This window comes from Dermochelys coriacea, chromosome 15 (assembly GCF_009764565.3).
Source record: "Dermochelys coriacea isolate rDerCor1 chromosome 15, rDerCor1.pri.v4, whole genome shotgun sequence".
NCBI classification, from domain to species: Eukaryota; Metazoa; Chordata; order Testudines; family Dermochelyidae; genus Dermochelys; species Dermochelys coriacea.
The window spans coordinates 14,478,848-14,496,357 of NC_050082.1; the positions used below are offsets into that span (position 1 = coordinate 14,478,848).

The 17,510-nt window shown below is 43.4% G+C and overlaps 2 protein-coding genes across 3 annotated transcripts in view; one reads left to right on the forward strand and one right to left on the reverse strand.

Annotated features, from left to right (window-relative positions):
• UBE2L3 (ubiquitin conjugating enzyme E2 L3) overlaps window positions 1-17,510 on the forward strand; it is a 95,321-nt gene that overhangs the window by 40,082 nt on the left and 37,729 nt on the right. The gene's annotated exons all lie outside the window — the stretch shown is intronic.
• Window positions 9,484-16,985, reverse strand: LOC119843474 (peripheral-type benzodiazepine receptor-associated protein 1-like). 2 transcript variants are annotated; one of them, XM_043497720.1, is made up of 2 exons: window positions 11,769-16,985; window positions 9,484-10,377 (listed from the first exon to the last, which is right to left on the reverse strand). In XM_043497720.1, exons 1-2 carry the CDS (start codon window positions 16,954-16,956, stop codon window positions 10,307-10,309), a joined length of 5,259 nt encoding a protein of 1,752 aa, XP_043353655.1. In that variant the 5' UTR covers window positions 16,957-16,985; the 3' UTR covers window positions 9,484-10,306. The 2 variants fall into 2 exon arrangements, with proteins under 2 accessions (XP_043353655.1, XP_038228632.1); XM_038372704.2 differs by having other exon boundaries at window positions 9,484-16,985.

Below are 17,510 nucleotides of genomic sequence, written 5' to 3' on the forward strand. Positions count from 1 at the left end.
AGAATGTCCCAAAACACAGAAATAACAGCGATTGAGACAATTTCTCTTTATGCTTTAAACGGAGTTCTAGTTCCCTGTCTCACAATAATTTATATTAGTCTGCTTAGGTACTGTCATGGGGTTAATCCTCACTGGGAAATGCTCATGTTGCTAAAACCATAATCATAGTTTCGTAGTAGCAGCCGTGTTAGTCTGTATTCGCAAAAAGAAAAGGAGTACTTGTGGCACCTTAGAGACTAACACATTTATTAGAGCATAAGCTTTTGTGAGCTACAGCTCACTTCACTTCCAAATGCATCCGATGAAGTGAGCTGTAGCTCACGAAAGCTTATGCTCTAATAAATTTGTTAGTCTCTAAGGTGCCACAAGTACTCCTTTTCTTTTAGCATAATCATAGTGTTATACTCCAATGCTATTTATTTTTCCCTCTGTATATCCTCCTGCCTAGCTAGAAAAAACAATGTTCTGGTACCGGTATAAGTTTTTCTGCTGTAAAATGCAAATATCTAGCTAAATTCTGTAGTACCCTGCATGGAAGTGGGAGGGAGGAGCACAGATTGCAGGAGGGAAGAATTGGGAGGTGGTAGCAGTAAATCAGTCTGTGACCACATGGCTGGAATGCTAGTTACAATTGCACCGTCTCTCTCTATCGTACTCTTAATAAAGTGCTAAATTTATTTTAGAAACATGGAATCTTCTCCTGTTATTAGCCAGCATGCAGTACATGAAACAAATTCTGCTTTCATTTGCATTGACAGAAAGCCGTTGACTTCAATTTGGTTGTAGTCAGTGGGGCTGTGTCAATAGAATAGAGAGTGGAACTTAGCCCATAGTGTTAAAGCTTAGTGTCCTGGCCAAATTGACTCTTGCATAACAACCACCAGCCAGAAGACCAAACAGGGAAGTTTCATCAACTTATGAGTAAATGAAAACAGAGCTATAACGGAAATCATTCTGCATCCTTAACTATGAGGTTGACTTCCAATGACCTTTATAACTTTTATTTATATATCAGATGAAATATGTATATTTGCAACCTCACTATTTTAGGAAATCTTGGAAAGAATGAGTTTCAGCACAGCAAAAGTCCATGGGGATCATTTGATAATTTGTTGATAGCAGTGGGTTCATTAAAACCATGCACTTCATTATCTCTTTAAGTCAAAGGCATGTTTGTAGTCAGAATGATGAAATGTTTAGTTTTCTTCTGCTCTGGCCTCCACGACCTCCTACAGCTCATTAGAAAAGCTAATCAGATTGAATTTTCCACCGTGCTGTTTATTGGAGTCCTAATGGAAGACAATCACTTTAAAATTACACACTCGGCAGGTAATTTCTAAAAGCTATAAGCCATGGAAGCATTATTCTTCCTGGAATATTTCTTTGTCTTTCTTCCTTAGGATAAGATAGGTAATTAAGGTTTCTGGTAGAGTTTTGAAGGCTATATTTGCAATCAAAAATGTAATGAAGTGCTGCTAAAGGCACAAATAAATGTACTTATCAAAAATATAGCTTGATAGAAGAATAGCAATGTGTGATATGGTTAATAGAATGGGTTTCTACTTTATGATTTAATTATCCAAAATCATTAAACTTTTTTCTTGCCTCTGTGTCATGGGATGCAGATCACGGTTCATAAAGTTGAGGACAAAGCTTTCTGATTTTCACATCACAAACTTGTCATCATAAACCATGATGTGTTAGAATCTTATGAACTAATTTAGCAGTGTGATCTGAAGCCAAGATGTAACAAAATGTAATGAAAATAGAATCACAGACAAGGGTGACCTAAAATCCTAGGTGAGGCAGGACTTGGGTAAATACCTTCTAAAAACACAGATGCTTGATAATCGGAGAGGAAGAGGCAAAGAGACAATATGGGAGTGATCTACAACCCCTGGCATCCATCCTCTTGATGTATAACTATCTCAACATAAGTTAAAGGTTTTCAAGAGGGAAGTGGGGGGAAAAAAGGTCTCGCAATCAGATGCCTCGCTGACGCAATCAGTAAGTTTAAATGGGGCTCAGATTGACCAAGACTCCAAACTAACCTCTCTCTCTGTTATTCGCACCTGACAATTATGTTACCATAATGTGTAGAAAGACAAGGTGGGTGAACAATATCTTTAATTGGGCCAACTTCTGTTGGTGAGAGAGACAAACTTTTCAGTGCATACAGAGCTCTTAAGCTCAAAAGCTTGTTTCTACCTCACCAACAGAATTTGGGCCAATAAAAGATAATTACCTCACCCACCTTGTCTTTCTAATATCCTGGGGCCCACATGGCTACAACACTGCACACAACATGTTGTGTACTCACACTTCCAAATTAAGATAGTAAAAGTGGATTTAACATCTGACCCTTGTAGCATCCTTCTACACAAATCTTCCAAAGTCCGTTGCCAACTGTAACAACACCATTGCCCTTAATTTACTTTATATGGTCCTTCATCCAGTTTACAGACCAGGTGGCAGTAGTAATAATACCCAAAACAACTAGATTTTCTAAGTAGGATTTCATGAGACATTGCTAAGTGCACATGTTTCAATTAAATCCAAATATTACACCTACCACACTGTCTTCTATTGCAGCCTAGCCCACTACCATTCTGTACAGTCACCATTTGGTTGTGAGTAAATGCAATCACTTGGTTCCACATGCACCCAAGCCAACTAGGTCTGGATGGAGTCTAGTCAATGTTTCTAGCTCTAGGACTCTAGGCACATTCGCAGGCTCAGACTGCCTGTCTAACGCCCTTCCTTGAGAGGTGGGTCACTGCCAGCCAACCTCCCTAGGCTGTGAAACCAGTGAGTGTGGGACCTCCAAAATCCTCCCTCAGCTGTTTACATTCCCCCAGAGCTCTGCTTAGGCACTGAGCAATTTGCATTTCTAGTTTAACCCCCACAGGGACAACATAGCAAAAAATAAGGAATACAGGCTTAGGCAAGGAATTTTTTAACCACAGAAACTTTACTCTTAAAGCACTTGAGAGTTACAGAGCTTTGAAAACAACAAAAGTTCTCAGATGCACCCTCCCCTAGTCTAATCTCATTCCTCCTATGAGTCCAAGGATCATCAAGCTGGGCAGAATCCCTCCTGCCCTCTCTCCTGTTCGTTCTGCTTACATGTAGTGATTGGTGGACACCCTGCAGTGAGCAGAACCCTGGTCTTTAGTAGGGTCTCTCTTCTATGATGTGCTCTGCAGGAAAGCTCCAGTCTCCTTGCCCAGTCACATGTACCCCATCAATGTAGAAAAAACATTGTTCCATGGCGGAGGGGGACAGCAGTTGAGTCGTTCCACGTGGATCGTTCTTGATGGTTTTTAGTGTTAGTCTTTCAATGAGCTGTCAAACACCTGGGTAGGGCAGCAATTTGAATGCATTATAGTAGACTGTCTTCGGGCATCTCCAGACTTGTTTTCACTCAGCATAACAAAGAGCTCACAATCTGACACAACTACACATTAATTTTCTAATTTTAGTATTATATACAGCTACTATCTCCTCTTTACTATGTCTACAGCACTGCCTTCTGTTGCAGCCTGGCCCAGTATTATTTTGTATGGCACCAGTTAGTTGTGAGGGGCCCCAGTAACTAGGTTCCAGGTGCTTCCAAGCCAACTGGGTCTGGCACACAGGACTCCTTAGCTCAAACACATATAAGATGCAACTGCATACAATTTGGCCTCCCCTTTGGACCATGTTCTTATCTTTGAATCAGATTCAAATGCGTTCCATTTTCAACAAGAGTCTGACTTCCAGCATATTGGGGATATTATTTCCCTAAAGTCTTGCTTGGAGCAATTTACCACTCCGATCTCTTAACTTTGACCTTGACATCAGTAACTGTATTGGGGTGTTTCAGTTTGGTGCTGGGTGGCGGAACGCAGGGAACCCCAGGGCTGGGGTCTAAGCTCCCTGCTCCCCCAGAAGGACTTGACTGAGGGGTCCTGGTTGTACCCCCAAGCTCTGTTTTAGACTATGTTCCTATTGTCCAATAAACCTTCCGTTTTGCTGGCTGGCTGAGAGTCAGTGATTCTACCAAATGCATCCGATGAAGTGAGCTGTAGCTCACAAAAGCTTATGCTCAAATAAATGTTAGTCTCTAAGGTGCCACAAGTACTCCTTTTCTTTTTGCGAATACAGACTAACACGGCTGCTACTCTGAAACCTGTATTGGGGTGGATTCTGAAGAGCTTGTGCAAAGAAGCCACCCTTCATTATTATATTATTATTATTATTATTATTATTTTATTATTATATTTTACAATCACTGTCAGGTATGGGCTTTAAAAGAATGATATGGGCAATTTAAAAGCAAGTTTAGGATTTTCAGTTAGCATTATGTTAACTGCATTTTCATTGATCCATTACAGGTTCTTCTAAATAACCTATAGTTTTTCTTCTCATTTCTTAAATTTATTATGTCTTTTTTTTCTATTAACTTCAGTGAGATTTACAAGCACTTCGGCCATATAAAGAGGAGTTTTCCTGTAACAACATTTATTTTATTTATTTTTTTATTTATATAATATAGATATTTATTTATATGGTAGGTTTCCTGTTTTTCTTATCTGTTTAATGTTAGCATAATTATAGCATAGTTTTGGGGAATCAAAATCTGTTTTTCTTGGTGTTAAAAACTTTGTTTCCCTGAAATTATTCTAAAATATCAGAACCTGTTGATGAGGGAGGCAGATCTTTATGGTCCGATGTCTCTCTCCAAAAACCATTTTCAGCACTTTAAAAATCCATTTATTTAACTTTTTTTTAATATAACCAACAACTTATATATTTTACTGTGGTGCCCTTTTCTTTAAAACCCACTAGATTGTGTTGTTTGCTGTGTTTTTGTAGCTATGTTGGTCCCAGCATATGAGAGAGACAGGGTACTTGAGGTATCTTTTATTCGTCCACTTCTGCTGGTAAAAAAGACAAGCTTTTGAGCGACAGTGTGTCTACACAGTGACTTGAAGAAGAGTTCTGTGTAGGTCAAAAGCTGTCTTTCACCAGCTGAAGTTGATGCAATAAAAGATCTCATTTATCTCATCCACCTCTTCTCTCTCTCGAGAACATGTCTGAGTTCCATGGAGAATGGTTTGGTACCTCAGTAAGACTGAATAAATAACTGGATGAGGGATAGGGAAAGGATGCACTGAGGAAGTTTGCTGGTGGTCAGTTTAGACGACGAGGGTGATATGAGGAGAAGAAAGGAATGAAACTGATTGTGGGGCAGAATCGGTTTTATTAGCCAATGCTGATATGACAGACGGAGAGGGTAAAGGGATCCAGTTGTAATGTTCTAATGAGAAACTGCAACACCATCAACATACTGCCAGAACCCCTGTGGACTAATAATGCTTCAATCTTTGGGTTACCCACATTGCAGGGAATGTTAAAACAAAACAAAACGAAACTTCTTAAGAAGTTTACTTTAAAAAAAAAAGTCATGCAAAGCCTAAACTCAGAGACTTAGGCCCAGATCCATAAATCAGTGGAAGTTAGAACCTGAAATACCGTTGTGGATTTGAGCCTTAACATCAGGTATTTTTGTCTCTAATTAAAATTTCACTATATAACTTCTTCCCTTACAGAAAATAATCACTTTGTCACAGTAAAATAGCTCTTAAATGACTTATGCTGGGAATTTATTTGTTTTTTTTATCTCCATAAAGAGCCATGAAAATCTATCTGTACTAAATAAATTTAGCATAATATATACTAAATTTTATTTTGGATACAAGACTCTTTGAATTTTTTATCCTGTAGTTAAATAACCAAATGAAAATATAAAATAGGAAATTGATACCTTATTAATGGTTCTAAAGTAGCACCTAGAGACCAGTACCATTGTGTTAGGCAGTGTACAAACACATAAAAAGATGTTGCTTACTTTCTTTTAAAAACAGAAGAATGATTTGTAATGTAATAAAATGTGCTGGCTAACCTCTGAATGAAAAAAATATAAATAAAAAAAATTTTTCTTTTCTAACTTGAGAAAAGTTCAGTGATATAAAAATTCTCAAAATGTACTAAAGGTGAGTGAAAGGAAGCCAAGCACTAAATGACGTTTCAAACCTTCCAACTCCTCTTCCCGTATTTCAGATGCTCTGTAATGCAGAATATCTAAATAATGGAGGTTCAATGTTGACAACTATCTGAACCTAGGGTTTCCTAAAGGTTCTCATAGCATCCTTTCGTCAAGCAATTAAAACGGGTGTCAGTCCTGCAAACGCCTATTCACAAGCTTAACATAAAGTATCCGAGTAATACCATTTACTTCCGTGGGACAACTTGTGCTCAGAGTTAAAAGCAAATTCATGTGTGTTTGTAGGATTGGGGCCTCAGCCTTTCACAGTTTGAAGGGGTGCTGTCGGATCAAGTTTGATCCCAAATTTAGATTTTTTTTTTTAAACAAGCTTTTCCAAACTTAAGACTAATAGGAAAATGCTTCCATTAATGTAAAAAAATAAAAAATACCAAACCTTCACTTGCAGTATTCATAACCAAAGCAAATCTGACTACTCTATTTTCCTTGTCTGAGCCAAGAATCAGAGAACCATAGAATATTATGGTTGGAAGAGACCTCAGGAGGCTATCTAGTCCAACCCCCTGCTCAAAGCAGGACCAACACCAGCTAAATCATCCCAGCCAAGGCTTTGTCAAGCCAGGCCTTAAAAACCTCTAAGGATGGAGATTCCACCACCTCCCTAGGTAACCCATTCCAGTGCTTCACCACCCTCCTAATGAAACAGTGTTTCCTAATATCCAACCTAGACTTCCCCCACTGCAACTTGAGACCATTGCTCCTTGTTCTGTCATCTGCGACCACTGAGAACAGCTGAGCTCCATCCTCTTTGGAACCCCCCTTCAGGTAGTTGAAGGCTACTATCAAATCCCCCCTCACTCTTCTCTTGTTCAGACCAAATAACCACAGTTCCCTCAGCCTCTCCTTGTAAGTCATGTGCCCCAGCCACCTAATCATTTTCATTGCCCTCCGCTGGGCTCTCTCCAATTTGTCCACATCCCTTCTGTAGTGGGGGGACCAAAACTGGATGCAATACTCCATGTGTGGCCTCGCTAGTGCCAAATAAAGGGGAATAATCATGACCTTCGATCTGCTGGCAATGCTCCTACTAATACAGCCCAATATGCCTGTATGCGAGGGCACATTGCTGACTCATCCAGCTTCTCATCCACTGTAGTCCCCAAGTCCTTTTCTACATAACTGCTCCTTAGCCAGTCGGTCCCTAGTCTGTAGTGGTGCATGGGATTCTTCCTTCCTAAGTGCAGGACTCTGCACTTGTCCTTGTTGAACCTCATCAGATTTCTTTTGGCCGAATCCTCCAATTTGTCTAGGTCACTCTGGATCCTATCCTTACCCTCCAGCATATCTACCTCTCCTCCCAGCTTAGTGTCATCTGTGAACATGCTGAGGGTGCAATTAATTCCATCATTCAGATTGAGAAAGATGTTGAACACAACCGGCCCCAGGACTGACCCCTGGGGCACTCCACTTGATACCGGCTGCCAACTAGACATTGAGCTGTTGATCATTACCCGTTGAGCCTGACAATCTAGCCAGCTTTCTATCCACCTTATAATCCATTCATCCAATCCATACTTTTTTAACTTGCTGGCAAGAATACTGTGGGAGACAGTATCAAAAACTTTGCCTTCTATGATGAGAACTGGCTCTGTGGGTATGGGGAAAGCAGTGGATGATATATATCTTGACTTTAGCAATCAGGTTGGTCAAGCATGATTTGCCCTTGGTGAATCTATGTTGACTGTTCCTGATCACTTTCCTCTCCTCTAAGTGCTTCAAAATGGATTCCTTGAAGACCTGCTCCATGATTTTGCTGGGGACTGAAGTGAGGCTGACCGGTCTGTTGTTCCCTGGGTTCTCTTTCTTCCCTTTTTTAAATATGGGCACTATATATTTGCCTTTTTCTAATCGCCCTGGACCTCCCCCAATGGCCACGAATTTTCAAAGATAATGGCCAATGGCTCTGCAATCACATTAGCCAACACCCTCCGCACCCTTGGATGCATTAGATCGGGACCCATGGACTTGTGCACATCCAGCTTTTCTAAATAGTCCTTAACCTGTTCTTTCACCACCTAGGGCTGCTCACCTCCTCCCCATACTGTGTTGCACAGTTCAGCAGTCTGGGAACTGACCTTTATCTGTGAAGACCGAGGCAAAAAAAAACATTACTTCAGCTTTTTCCACATCATCAGTCACTATGTTGCCTCCCCCATTCAGTAAGGGTCCCACATTTGCCATGACCACCTTCTTGTTGCTAACATACCTGCAGCTAGCAAGGGATGTGAAGAGTAACAAGAAGGGTTTCTACAAGCCCAATTGTGCCTTGGCCTTCCTGATTACATCCCTGCATGCTCTAGCAATATTTTTATACTCCTCCCTAGTCATCTGTCCAAATTTCCACTACTTGAAAGCTTCCTTTTTGAGCTTAAGCTCACTGAAGATTTCACTGTTAAGCCAAGCTGGTCGCCTGCCATATTTGCTATTCTTTCTGCACTTTGGGATGTTGTGCAAAAAGAGAGGCAAAAAATAAACAGCATAAATAGTTAAAAGTAAATTCAGTGTTAACAGTTCTCTTTAAAAATAATCTAAAAGGTGTCACCAACAACAGCTTAGAAAAAAACAAACTCATGTTTAACCTGACCATATCCTTAGCTAACAGGGCAATACACTATAGTCTAAAGAAAAGGAGTACTTGTGGCACCTTAGAGACTAACACATTTATTTGAGCATAAGCTTTCGTGAGCTACAGCTCACTTCATCGGATGCATCGGAAGTGAGCTGTAGCTCACGAAAGCTTATGCTCAAATAAATTAGTTAGTCTCTAAGGTGCCACAAGTCCTCCTTTTCTTTTTGCGAATACAGACTAACACAGCTGCTACTCTCAAACCTGACACTATAATCTGATACTGTGGGCTCTGCTGCCATCTAGTGGCACCATATAACTTATATAAATGAATAATTAGCATATACTGTTTTCTGCACAGTAACAATTTTCTCATAAGTATTTGTTGCCACCATGCATGCTCATTTAAATCTAGAAAGTAAATGAACATTAGAAAGAAATACTATCTGAAACCACAGAAGGGTGCACAACAGGAGGCATGGCTGGAACAATCTGTGCTCTGTTTATTCTAGGCTACTGGGCAATTACTTGTCTCTGGGACAAAACCGGCCCCCAGCTGCCCAGAATCCAGGAGGTTCAAAGGTGGCATAAAAATACCATCTCTACCCTCAGGGATAAACCAAGGTCAATTCTGCTACAACCCAAAATCAGGGCCTTAAATCTGTAAATTTATTAGGTTTCAAAGTTATTGGTGTATTGTTTAGACATAGGATGAAATGGGAAAACCAAACGAGAAGTCAAAACTTTTAATCAAAATTTTGCAAGTTCATAACACCACTTTAAGTGTCAATGAAGAACAGGCAAATTCTCAGAAAATAAGAAAAGCTTTATTAAAAAATTTTTTAAATAAAAATGTATCACCAGCACCCATGGATATCACTTTTAAAATTCAAAACAAAACATGAAATGAAACAAATTGCTTTTTTAAGACAATTAAAGTGAAATATTCAAGGAAATTAACATTGGTATAAAAGACATTAAACTTCCCATAGGTCTAAAAAGTAACATAACACAAAATACATCTCATAAGGCAACATCTGCAAACTCTGTTTTCAAACTCGTCTACATATACAGCTTTGATCCTACTTCAAGAGCTTTGAGTCACTCTTCACAGCTTCAGTAGTCATAGTCTGAATCATACAATAGTAAAACAAGTATTTAGATATGTAAACAAGTAAAATATTTAAATAAGTAAACAAGTAAAACAGTTTAATATCTCCATAAATAAGTGAACAAGTAAAATATTTAAATAAGTTAAAGGTTAGAAACTGACCCCTCCATTTTCAATACAAATGGCACAAAAGGACGCCCTGTTCCTGAGAGTAAGTTTGTGCAAGCAGACTCCTGTGCCTGAATGGAGTCCTCTCCAGATTGGGAGCCTCACGTTAACCCAACAGAATCCTTCCTATGAAAGCCTGTCATTGGGATGATTATTCTCTGCAGCAAATGTAAGCCTTACAGTGTGCAAAGCTATTTAACCCTTAGTGCAAGAACACTTTTGGTACTAACTCCTATGTGGAGCATGCCTTATGTCATCCTAAGCATAAATGCATATTTATAGGACAAATGCCTATGTCAGTAACCCTTGAGATGTGAGACAATGAAGTGCAACCAGTGGACACAATCCAGCTCTACTTGAAGTCGACTGAAAAACTCCTACTGATTTCAATGACAAGTGTTGAGGTATTACAGACCTCCCACTCTGAAACAGGAAAGAAAAATTTCAGTGTAAATCACACAAAGAAACCACAGTATTAAAGCATATGTAGTTAAGTTTCTCTTAGATAATACAAGCTTTAATGGGAGCAACTGGCTAGAGGGAAACCAGTGTCTTTCCTAAAATCAAAATCTAAAATGAAAAAGGGTTTATATTCAGTTCAGAGCTGGAAATCATTTGGTCACTCTAATAGGTAGGTGTCTACCGTTAAATATTTTTGTTTTGCTCTGTCAGCTATTGGAACATTCTGTCCACAGTCACTGTAGCATTCTACACATTTGGAACATCTTCCTTTCTTTGAACTGCAACTCTCAAAGAAGAAGAGAAGGAGGCTAATGAATCAGTTATTTTTGTAGAGAAAGACATGCTAAAAAGTAATCAAAGTTCATCTACCCCTTAACAAAAAGATTATCTGGCATGCTTTTAACAGCCGTTTCACACCAATACAGTATGTATTCTAGAAAGTGGGAAAAGTTGATCCGTTAAGTACTAACATATTTTCTCTATGTACATCTCCTCCTTATTTAAAAAGAAAAAAAGATTAAGGTCGTACAATGTTTTAAACTGTATGTGAAATTCACTTTTATCTCTGCAATGCAGTCTTTTCATAATCCCTACAGGAAAATATTTAAAAGTCACTTAACTTTCTTACAGGTCTTTGAAACAAATTTAAAGTTACCAGTTTGTTTCACAACTAAAAATCTATTTGGAGTCCCCTGCAAATAGTTCAAACTATTCTCATATGAGCAGAGATTCAAGTACATATGAATTGTCTAGTTGTTCAATTCTTAAAAATATACGTTTTATAGGAGGCATTTTCATAGTTTTTAATGCTAGACTTGCTAAAGATTTAACTTTTCATTTACATTTTATGCTTTTTTTGTTGTTGATATATCAGATTTTTCTTTTCTTTCTTCTATAACTCTCTGCAGAGGTGTCTTTTAAATGAATCCTCTTTCTCTCTTCATCCCGAGAGATAGCTTTTAGAAAGTCAGACGGGATAAGGCCTCTCTGTCCGTTTAACTCCCCATGGTAGAATCCATCATCATCCACAGACCCAAATACTGTGATGATGTCTCCAGCACTAAATGTCAGCTCACTTTCCACATCTACATTTAATGAGTTCTCCCTTGGGTTATAGTCAAAGACAGCCACCATTGTCTTAGAAGTAAGCTGTTCAGCCTTGCTATCCTGCCAGTTATGTTCTGTGCGAGACTTATTGTTATCCTGTGTTTTCACTTCTATTAAGTTAATCACAGATTTTTCATCAGTAATGGAACCTTGTTTTAACAGGTGCTGTTTCATTTCATTAATTTCCACCTGCACTTCAGACACCATATTATAGGGAATATACCCTACCCTTCCTGCATATTCACCTCTGTAAAAGCCATCAACATCTTTATCACCAACCACCTTTAGAATCTGCCCCTTTTTAAGTGGGAGCTCCTCTTCAGCTGCATCAAGATTAGGTGACATCAATATGGGATCATAGTCAAAAAGGGCCACAAATGTCCTTACTGAATCATCATTAACTATTTCCTCTGAGACGAAGCTTCTCAGAGGGCCTGCTTTGGAAAATGAAGATGTCCCTGCTTGGCCTATTCTTAAAGCCTTGCTCATTTTACTGTTTTGAGCCCACTGCATGGGAAACTCTGGAAGCTCTGGTAGCCTGGAATCATTACCAACCACCTTTATTCTATTCTCTTCCTGCGTGTCTAAATCCAGGTCCTCTTCTTCCTCTTCCAAAATATCTGAAAGATCAGAACTGTGGCTGTGGTCACCAACAGGATTCAATTGCCAGTTTCCTGTTCTTGATATTTGATCTTCCTGTATTTCACCTCTAGACATCCCTAGGCTGGGGACTTCTTTGGATAATCCTTTCTTCTCAGTGGAAATATCTGGGACTTCCTGAACACAGATATCATGTATACCTATGTCTCTGTAACTGTCCTCCTCCAATTCAAGCTGACTAGAACACAGCTCAGGCACAGAACTCAAGCAGCTCCTATCATATCCCTCAAGATCTCCAGTGGTTGAATCTTTCACAGACTTGTCGTTAGAGTGCACATAGTGGGTGATCATAGACATTTTCATGTTGCTAGTGTCTGTTTGATTTTCAAGCACAGCTTTTTCAGTAACAAAAAGCTTTTTTATCCTCTTTCTCTGGCTGTCTTCAGCAAGTTCTTTTAATTCTGACATCCTGGAATTGGCTGATTCTTCACACCATCTAGTTGGAAAGACAAGGCCTGAAGATTGCATACTGACTGTCTGCTGATAAGACTTTAAACATTTATCTTTATCTCTTGCTACGTTATCACCAATGTTGCACATTGCAAGCTCATCTATCAAGGAAGAACTCTGAGAGGAGAACAACTGGGGTGGAGGGATGCTTGCTGGCATAGAAGCTACTGAGTCTCTGCAGTTGGAGGTGAAGTGAATGGTGAATTTGTTACCTTGACTGGCCATGAACATCTCTGAAGAGGGTGAAGTTATGCAATGTGTCAAAGGGATTTTCCCATGCTGAGAGTCTATGAATTCCCTATAGGGTAGTCCAGAGGTCAGGCTGGTAGACATAAACTTTGATGAAGAACTGGGAACATTTAACATGGCTGAGGGAATCAGAGCTGGCACAGAATCAACTGACTCTCCATTGGGGGAGACAGTTCTCACAGAAACCTTCTGAGACCCTTGTAGCATGTCTAACTGGGACAGTTCTACTATGGCACTCCCAGCTGTTGGAGATATAACTTCTGTTACTCTTTGTCCATTGACATACACAGCATAACCAGTAACACGTACCCCATTGGATGATCCTGCTGCATCAATTGTCACTGGTAGCCAGCTGATAACTAGAATGTCCGCTGCGGGATCAGGCTGTACTTGGACATCAAGTGGAGCATCAGGTGGTCCCGCTGATGGAGTAATGAACTTAATCATTGCTGATTTCTGCTCCCATTTCTCTTGAGGCAAATCCCATACTGTCTTCTGAAGCTGTGTTTCCACTTTTGCATTGTATTGAGTGCTGGGTTGCAGGTTATGGAAAGTATACCAGTAGATCCCTCCCTTTGTCACATCACACTCCTTCTCATTAAGGTACACTGCATGAGTGTAGTTGCTACTGCTTGGTAACCAGGTGACCTCTGCTGAAGTGGCAGTGATGCTCCTAAGTTTCAGAAGTGCTGGTGCTATATGGAAACCTTGCCCTACAAGGAAGGTACATTGCATCTTATCCGAGTTTCCCTTCTCTGTCACGCTTTGTACTGAGATCCGATAAGCCTTAATCTTTAAATCCAGATTCTCAATTGCTGTTTGAGTCTGACAGCCAGCCCTCACATTTTGGCAAAGTTCTGTATCTACATAAATGTTATAGCTCTGCACATCTCCCCAGCCAGCTGGCATGAGTGGTGACTCCCAGCCTATAACAACACTTCTTGCAAACTGTTTGATTAGAGTCAAATTTCTTGGATAAGGCACTGCTGTATGATCAGGCATTTCCATGTCTCCTTCTAGTCTATTAGGCAATAGATTTACACTGACTTCTTCATCATGGCAATCACTCTTTTCTCCACTACTAGCACTTCTGCTGAGGAAACTCATTTCATGATCTGAAGTATGGGAGAGGTTATTTGTCTTTGGAGGCACAAAGGTCATGAGGTCATCATCTGAAACTTCTTCTATCAAATTAGAGGGAACCAGCCCTCTTCTGCCATCCATCAGCTCTCCTTCAAAGAAGCCATCCTCATCCATCTCTCCATAGATGTAAATGTATTCTCCAGCTGTCAGTGGAAGCTCTGCCTCAGGGTTCTTATTAGGACCATCAAAAGGGTCATAGCTGTATCGAGCTAAAAACACTTGAAGTTTTGCAGGACCTTGTCTCTCAGGCTCCAAAATTAGGGAAAGTTTGTCTGTCTCCAATTCGTCCACCTCACTTGCACTATCCCCCTCTGGAGTGGGGCACGACTTAGGACTGTACTGTGTGGATTCTGATTTTGAGGAGTTTGACTGGAACTCCAGTTTCTTGGTTTGCTTCTTAGAAGCAGCAGGAGTGGATACAAAGTCTACATCACTAATATTTTTACTGCACTGAAGAGCATGGCAATCTTCTGAGGAACAGCACGTAGCGTGTGGCAAGTTTGAAGTCACAAGGTCAGAATTTTTTATTTGTAATTGTTCGAGTTCCTGAGACAGAAGATTAAAATGTTCAGTTTGACTGTGATACTGATTCTCCAATTCTCTCACCTGGGCTTCTAATAACTGTACTACCTCTTCATGTTCCCTTTTTGCTTCTACCTGAACCTGCTGCAAATATTTGACCACCTCTTCTTTCTTCTGCAATGCTAACAGTGTTTCCTCATGGTCAACCTCCAGCTGTTGCCTTCTCTCTGCCATTTCTTTCATATTCTTCAGTACGTGCTCTAGATCCTCCACCTTGGTTTGAAGTCCTTTGGTCAACTGGACAGCAGAATTCCGCTCCTCTGTCACTCCCATTAGTTGCACCTTCAGGTCAGCATTTTCAGATTCAACCTTTTCTGTCCATTTAGTTTTCCCACTGAGTTGAGTGTTTTCCTCAGCCATTTTGGCATTTTCAGTCAGCACCTCCTGAAGCTGCATTTCCAACTCTTCACATTTTTTCTGCTTTTTCTCTATTTCTTGTTCAAGGTTTTCACGTTGCTTACTTTTCTTACTAAGCTCTACTTCCAAATGCTGTATTTGATTTTTGCTGTCTGGGTCTGTTTTTAAAGGGATGTTTTCATATTCCTCAGACACATTTCCCGAAGGTAATACTACTGGCTTAATATCCTTTGCCAAAGTGATTGATCCTGGTGGTGTCTGTTTTGGCAAAGATGAACCATCTAAGTTTGCATCAATGTTTGGTGCAAGTGTTTCCTGTATTAGGCACATGGTAAGAGCTGGAGAAGAACTGTCTGGACCCATTTTGGAGGACTGCAGAGACTCTTTCAGGTTCTTCAGCGTGATCTGTCTCTGTAATCGTAACACTTCTTTCTGAGACTCCCTCAACAAACGATCAAAGTCACTTAAATTGAGCCAGCATGAGCCCTCCTTGCCTGTGGCCAGTTTAGCCTGCTGCTCCCAACACTCTCTCTGCAAGGCTTCTATCTGTTTATCTTTGGCTAGAAGGATGCTAGCTTGTTTGCTCAGGTCTTTAGCCCGCTGCCGGGCAAATGCTTTCTTGCACAGTTCCACATTGGAGCCTTTGAGGGAAACTGGTATTGGGGCATTGACCACCTTGAGGTTGGACTCCTGGAGTTTCCTGGCTCTCTCTTCCAATCGCTTGGCAATGATGGCCAGATCTGCATTTTTCTTCTTGAGCTGCTTCACCTTCTCCTGCATCTCGGGGAAACTGCTCCTCCTCAGAAGGCCGTTCTCTTCCTTAAGGGCCGTACATCGCCGCTCTAGATCCTCCAGGGCACTTAGCAGGTTGCTGTTCTGCTTCACCAGCTGGCTGTAATTGTTGCCCGACAGCCACTCCTGCTGCTGCTGCCCCACTGCCAGGGTGCCACCCTCTCCTGCAGACCCCCAGCTGCCCATCTTCCCTTCAGGAGGAGAGTCCAAGCACTCCAGGGGCCGCTCCTGGCTGGTGGGCTTCAGAGGCAGCTCCTTGGCAGCTCCTTCCTGGGGGTTGGCAGCTTCTTCTGAGGCCTTTTGGGCCGGCGGCTGCCCCCGGCTGGGGCTCTGCGGGGGGCTCCCCTCCAGCGGGGCCTGGTGCGCTGCTGGCGCAGACTCGGGCTTGGCTAGGCTGCTGTCCAGCGAGCCCCACCTGGCGGCGGCCCCATCGGGGGAGGCGGCGGCGATGAGGCTTTCCAAGGAGCGGGGCCTCGGCCCTTCCAGGAGGCTCCTGCTGAGGCGGGGCTGCGGGCCGGGCCTGGGCCGGTGCGGGGAGCCGGCGGGCTGCTGCTCGCCCTCGAAGCGCTCCAGGATGTACTTGAGGAAGAGGCTCCGCTCCAGCTCCAGCTCGGCCCGGAGGTGGCGGATGCGGGCGGCCTGGTCGCCGTCGGTCTCCCAGCGCAGCTGGCCCAGCACCGCCTGCAGCTTGCCGCGGCATTCGCTGCTCAGCCCCGCCGGGCCGCCCCGGCTGCTGCCGTAGCCCCGGCTCACCAGCTCCTCGGCCAGCTGCCGCTGCAGCTCCCGGGCCTGCCGCACGGCGGCGTCCCGCTCCCGCTGGAGCAGCTCCTGGGCCTGGCGCAGCTCGGCGTCCTTCCAGCGCATGAGCTGGCGGATCTCGGCCTCCCGCTCCCGCAGGCTCAGCTCCCGCAGCTGGTGCCGCTCGCGGGCCCGCTGCTGCTCCCACTTGGAGCGGAGCTGGTCGGCCAGCAGCTGCCGGTCGCGCTCGGCCGCCTCCCGCAGCTCGCGGGCCTCGGCGGCGAAGCGGCGCCGGCTCTCCTGGGAGCGCAGCCGCTCCCCGTCCAGCTCGGCCCGCAGCGCCTCCAGCTCCCGCTTGTGCTCGTCGTGCTGGGCCTGGCTGCCGGCGGGCGGCGCCGGGGCCTTGCGGGGAGACAGCCGGCCCCCCGGGGGCGCGCCCCCGCCCGGGCTGTCCCGGGTCATGGCCCGGGGGAGACGCGGCGGCGGGGCCGGCCGAGGAGCGCGGCCCGGCCGGGGAACGGCCGCCAACCGCCGCCGGACCCCGCGTGCGCGCGCGCGCGCGCGCGGCCCCTTCAACGCCGGGCTCGGCCCCGGCCCCGGGCCCCGGCCCCTCGAGCGAGGCGCTCACTCCCCGCTTCCCCAGGGGGGCAGCGGCCCCCTTCCGCCCCCCATTGCCTCCATCCCGCTGACCCGGCCTTGCCCCAGCCCCTGGAGCCGGTGGGAACAGTCAGCGTCTTGGCAGTCATCCGAGCTGGCCTGGGAGTGCCCTGGGTCACCCCGCTCCCCATATCCCCACCCAGCGCCTGGATTTCGCCCCCTGTGTGTAGCGTTAACCCCGGGCAGCAGCGTGAACTAGACGGCATGCACAAAGAAGCATAAAGCATTCTTCACCAAATCAAGATTATCTTCCACACGTGAGAGGCTGCTACTCTTCCCACTAATACAACAACCTCCCCCCCCCCCCTTGAGACAGCGAAAACGGAGCAAGTCAAAGATGCCGTCGACTAAAACTCCAG

Excerpts from the sequence above, each read along its gene's own strand:
- LOC119843474 (XM_038372704.2), bottom strand. The coding sequence starts at position 16,956 with ATGACCCGGGACAGCCCGGGCGGGGGCGCGCCCCCGGGGGGCCGGCTG.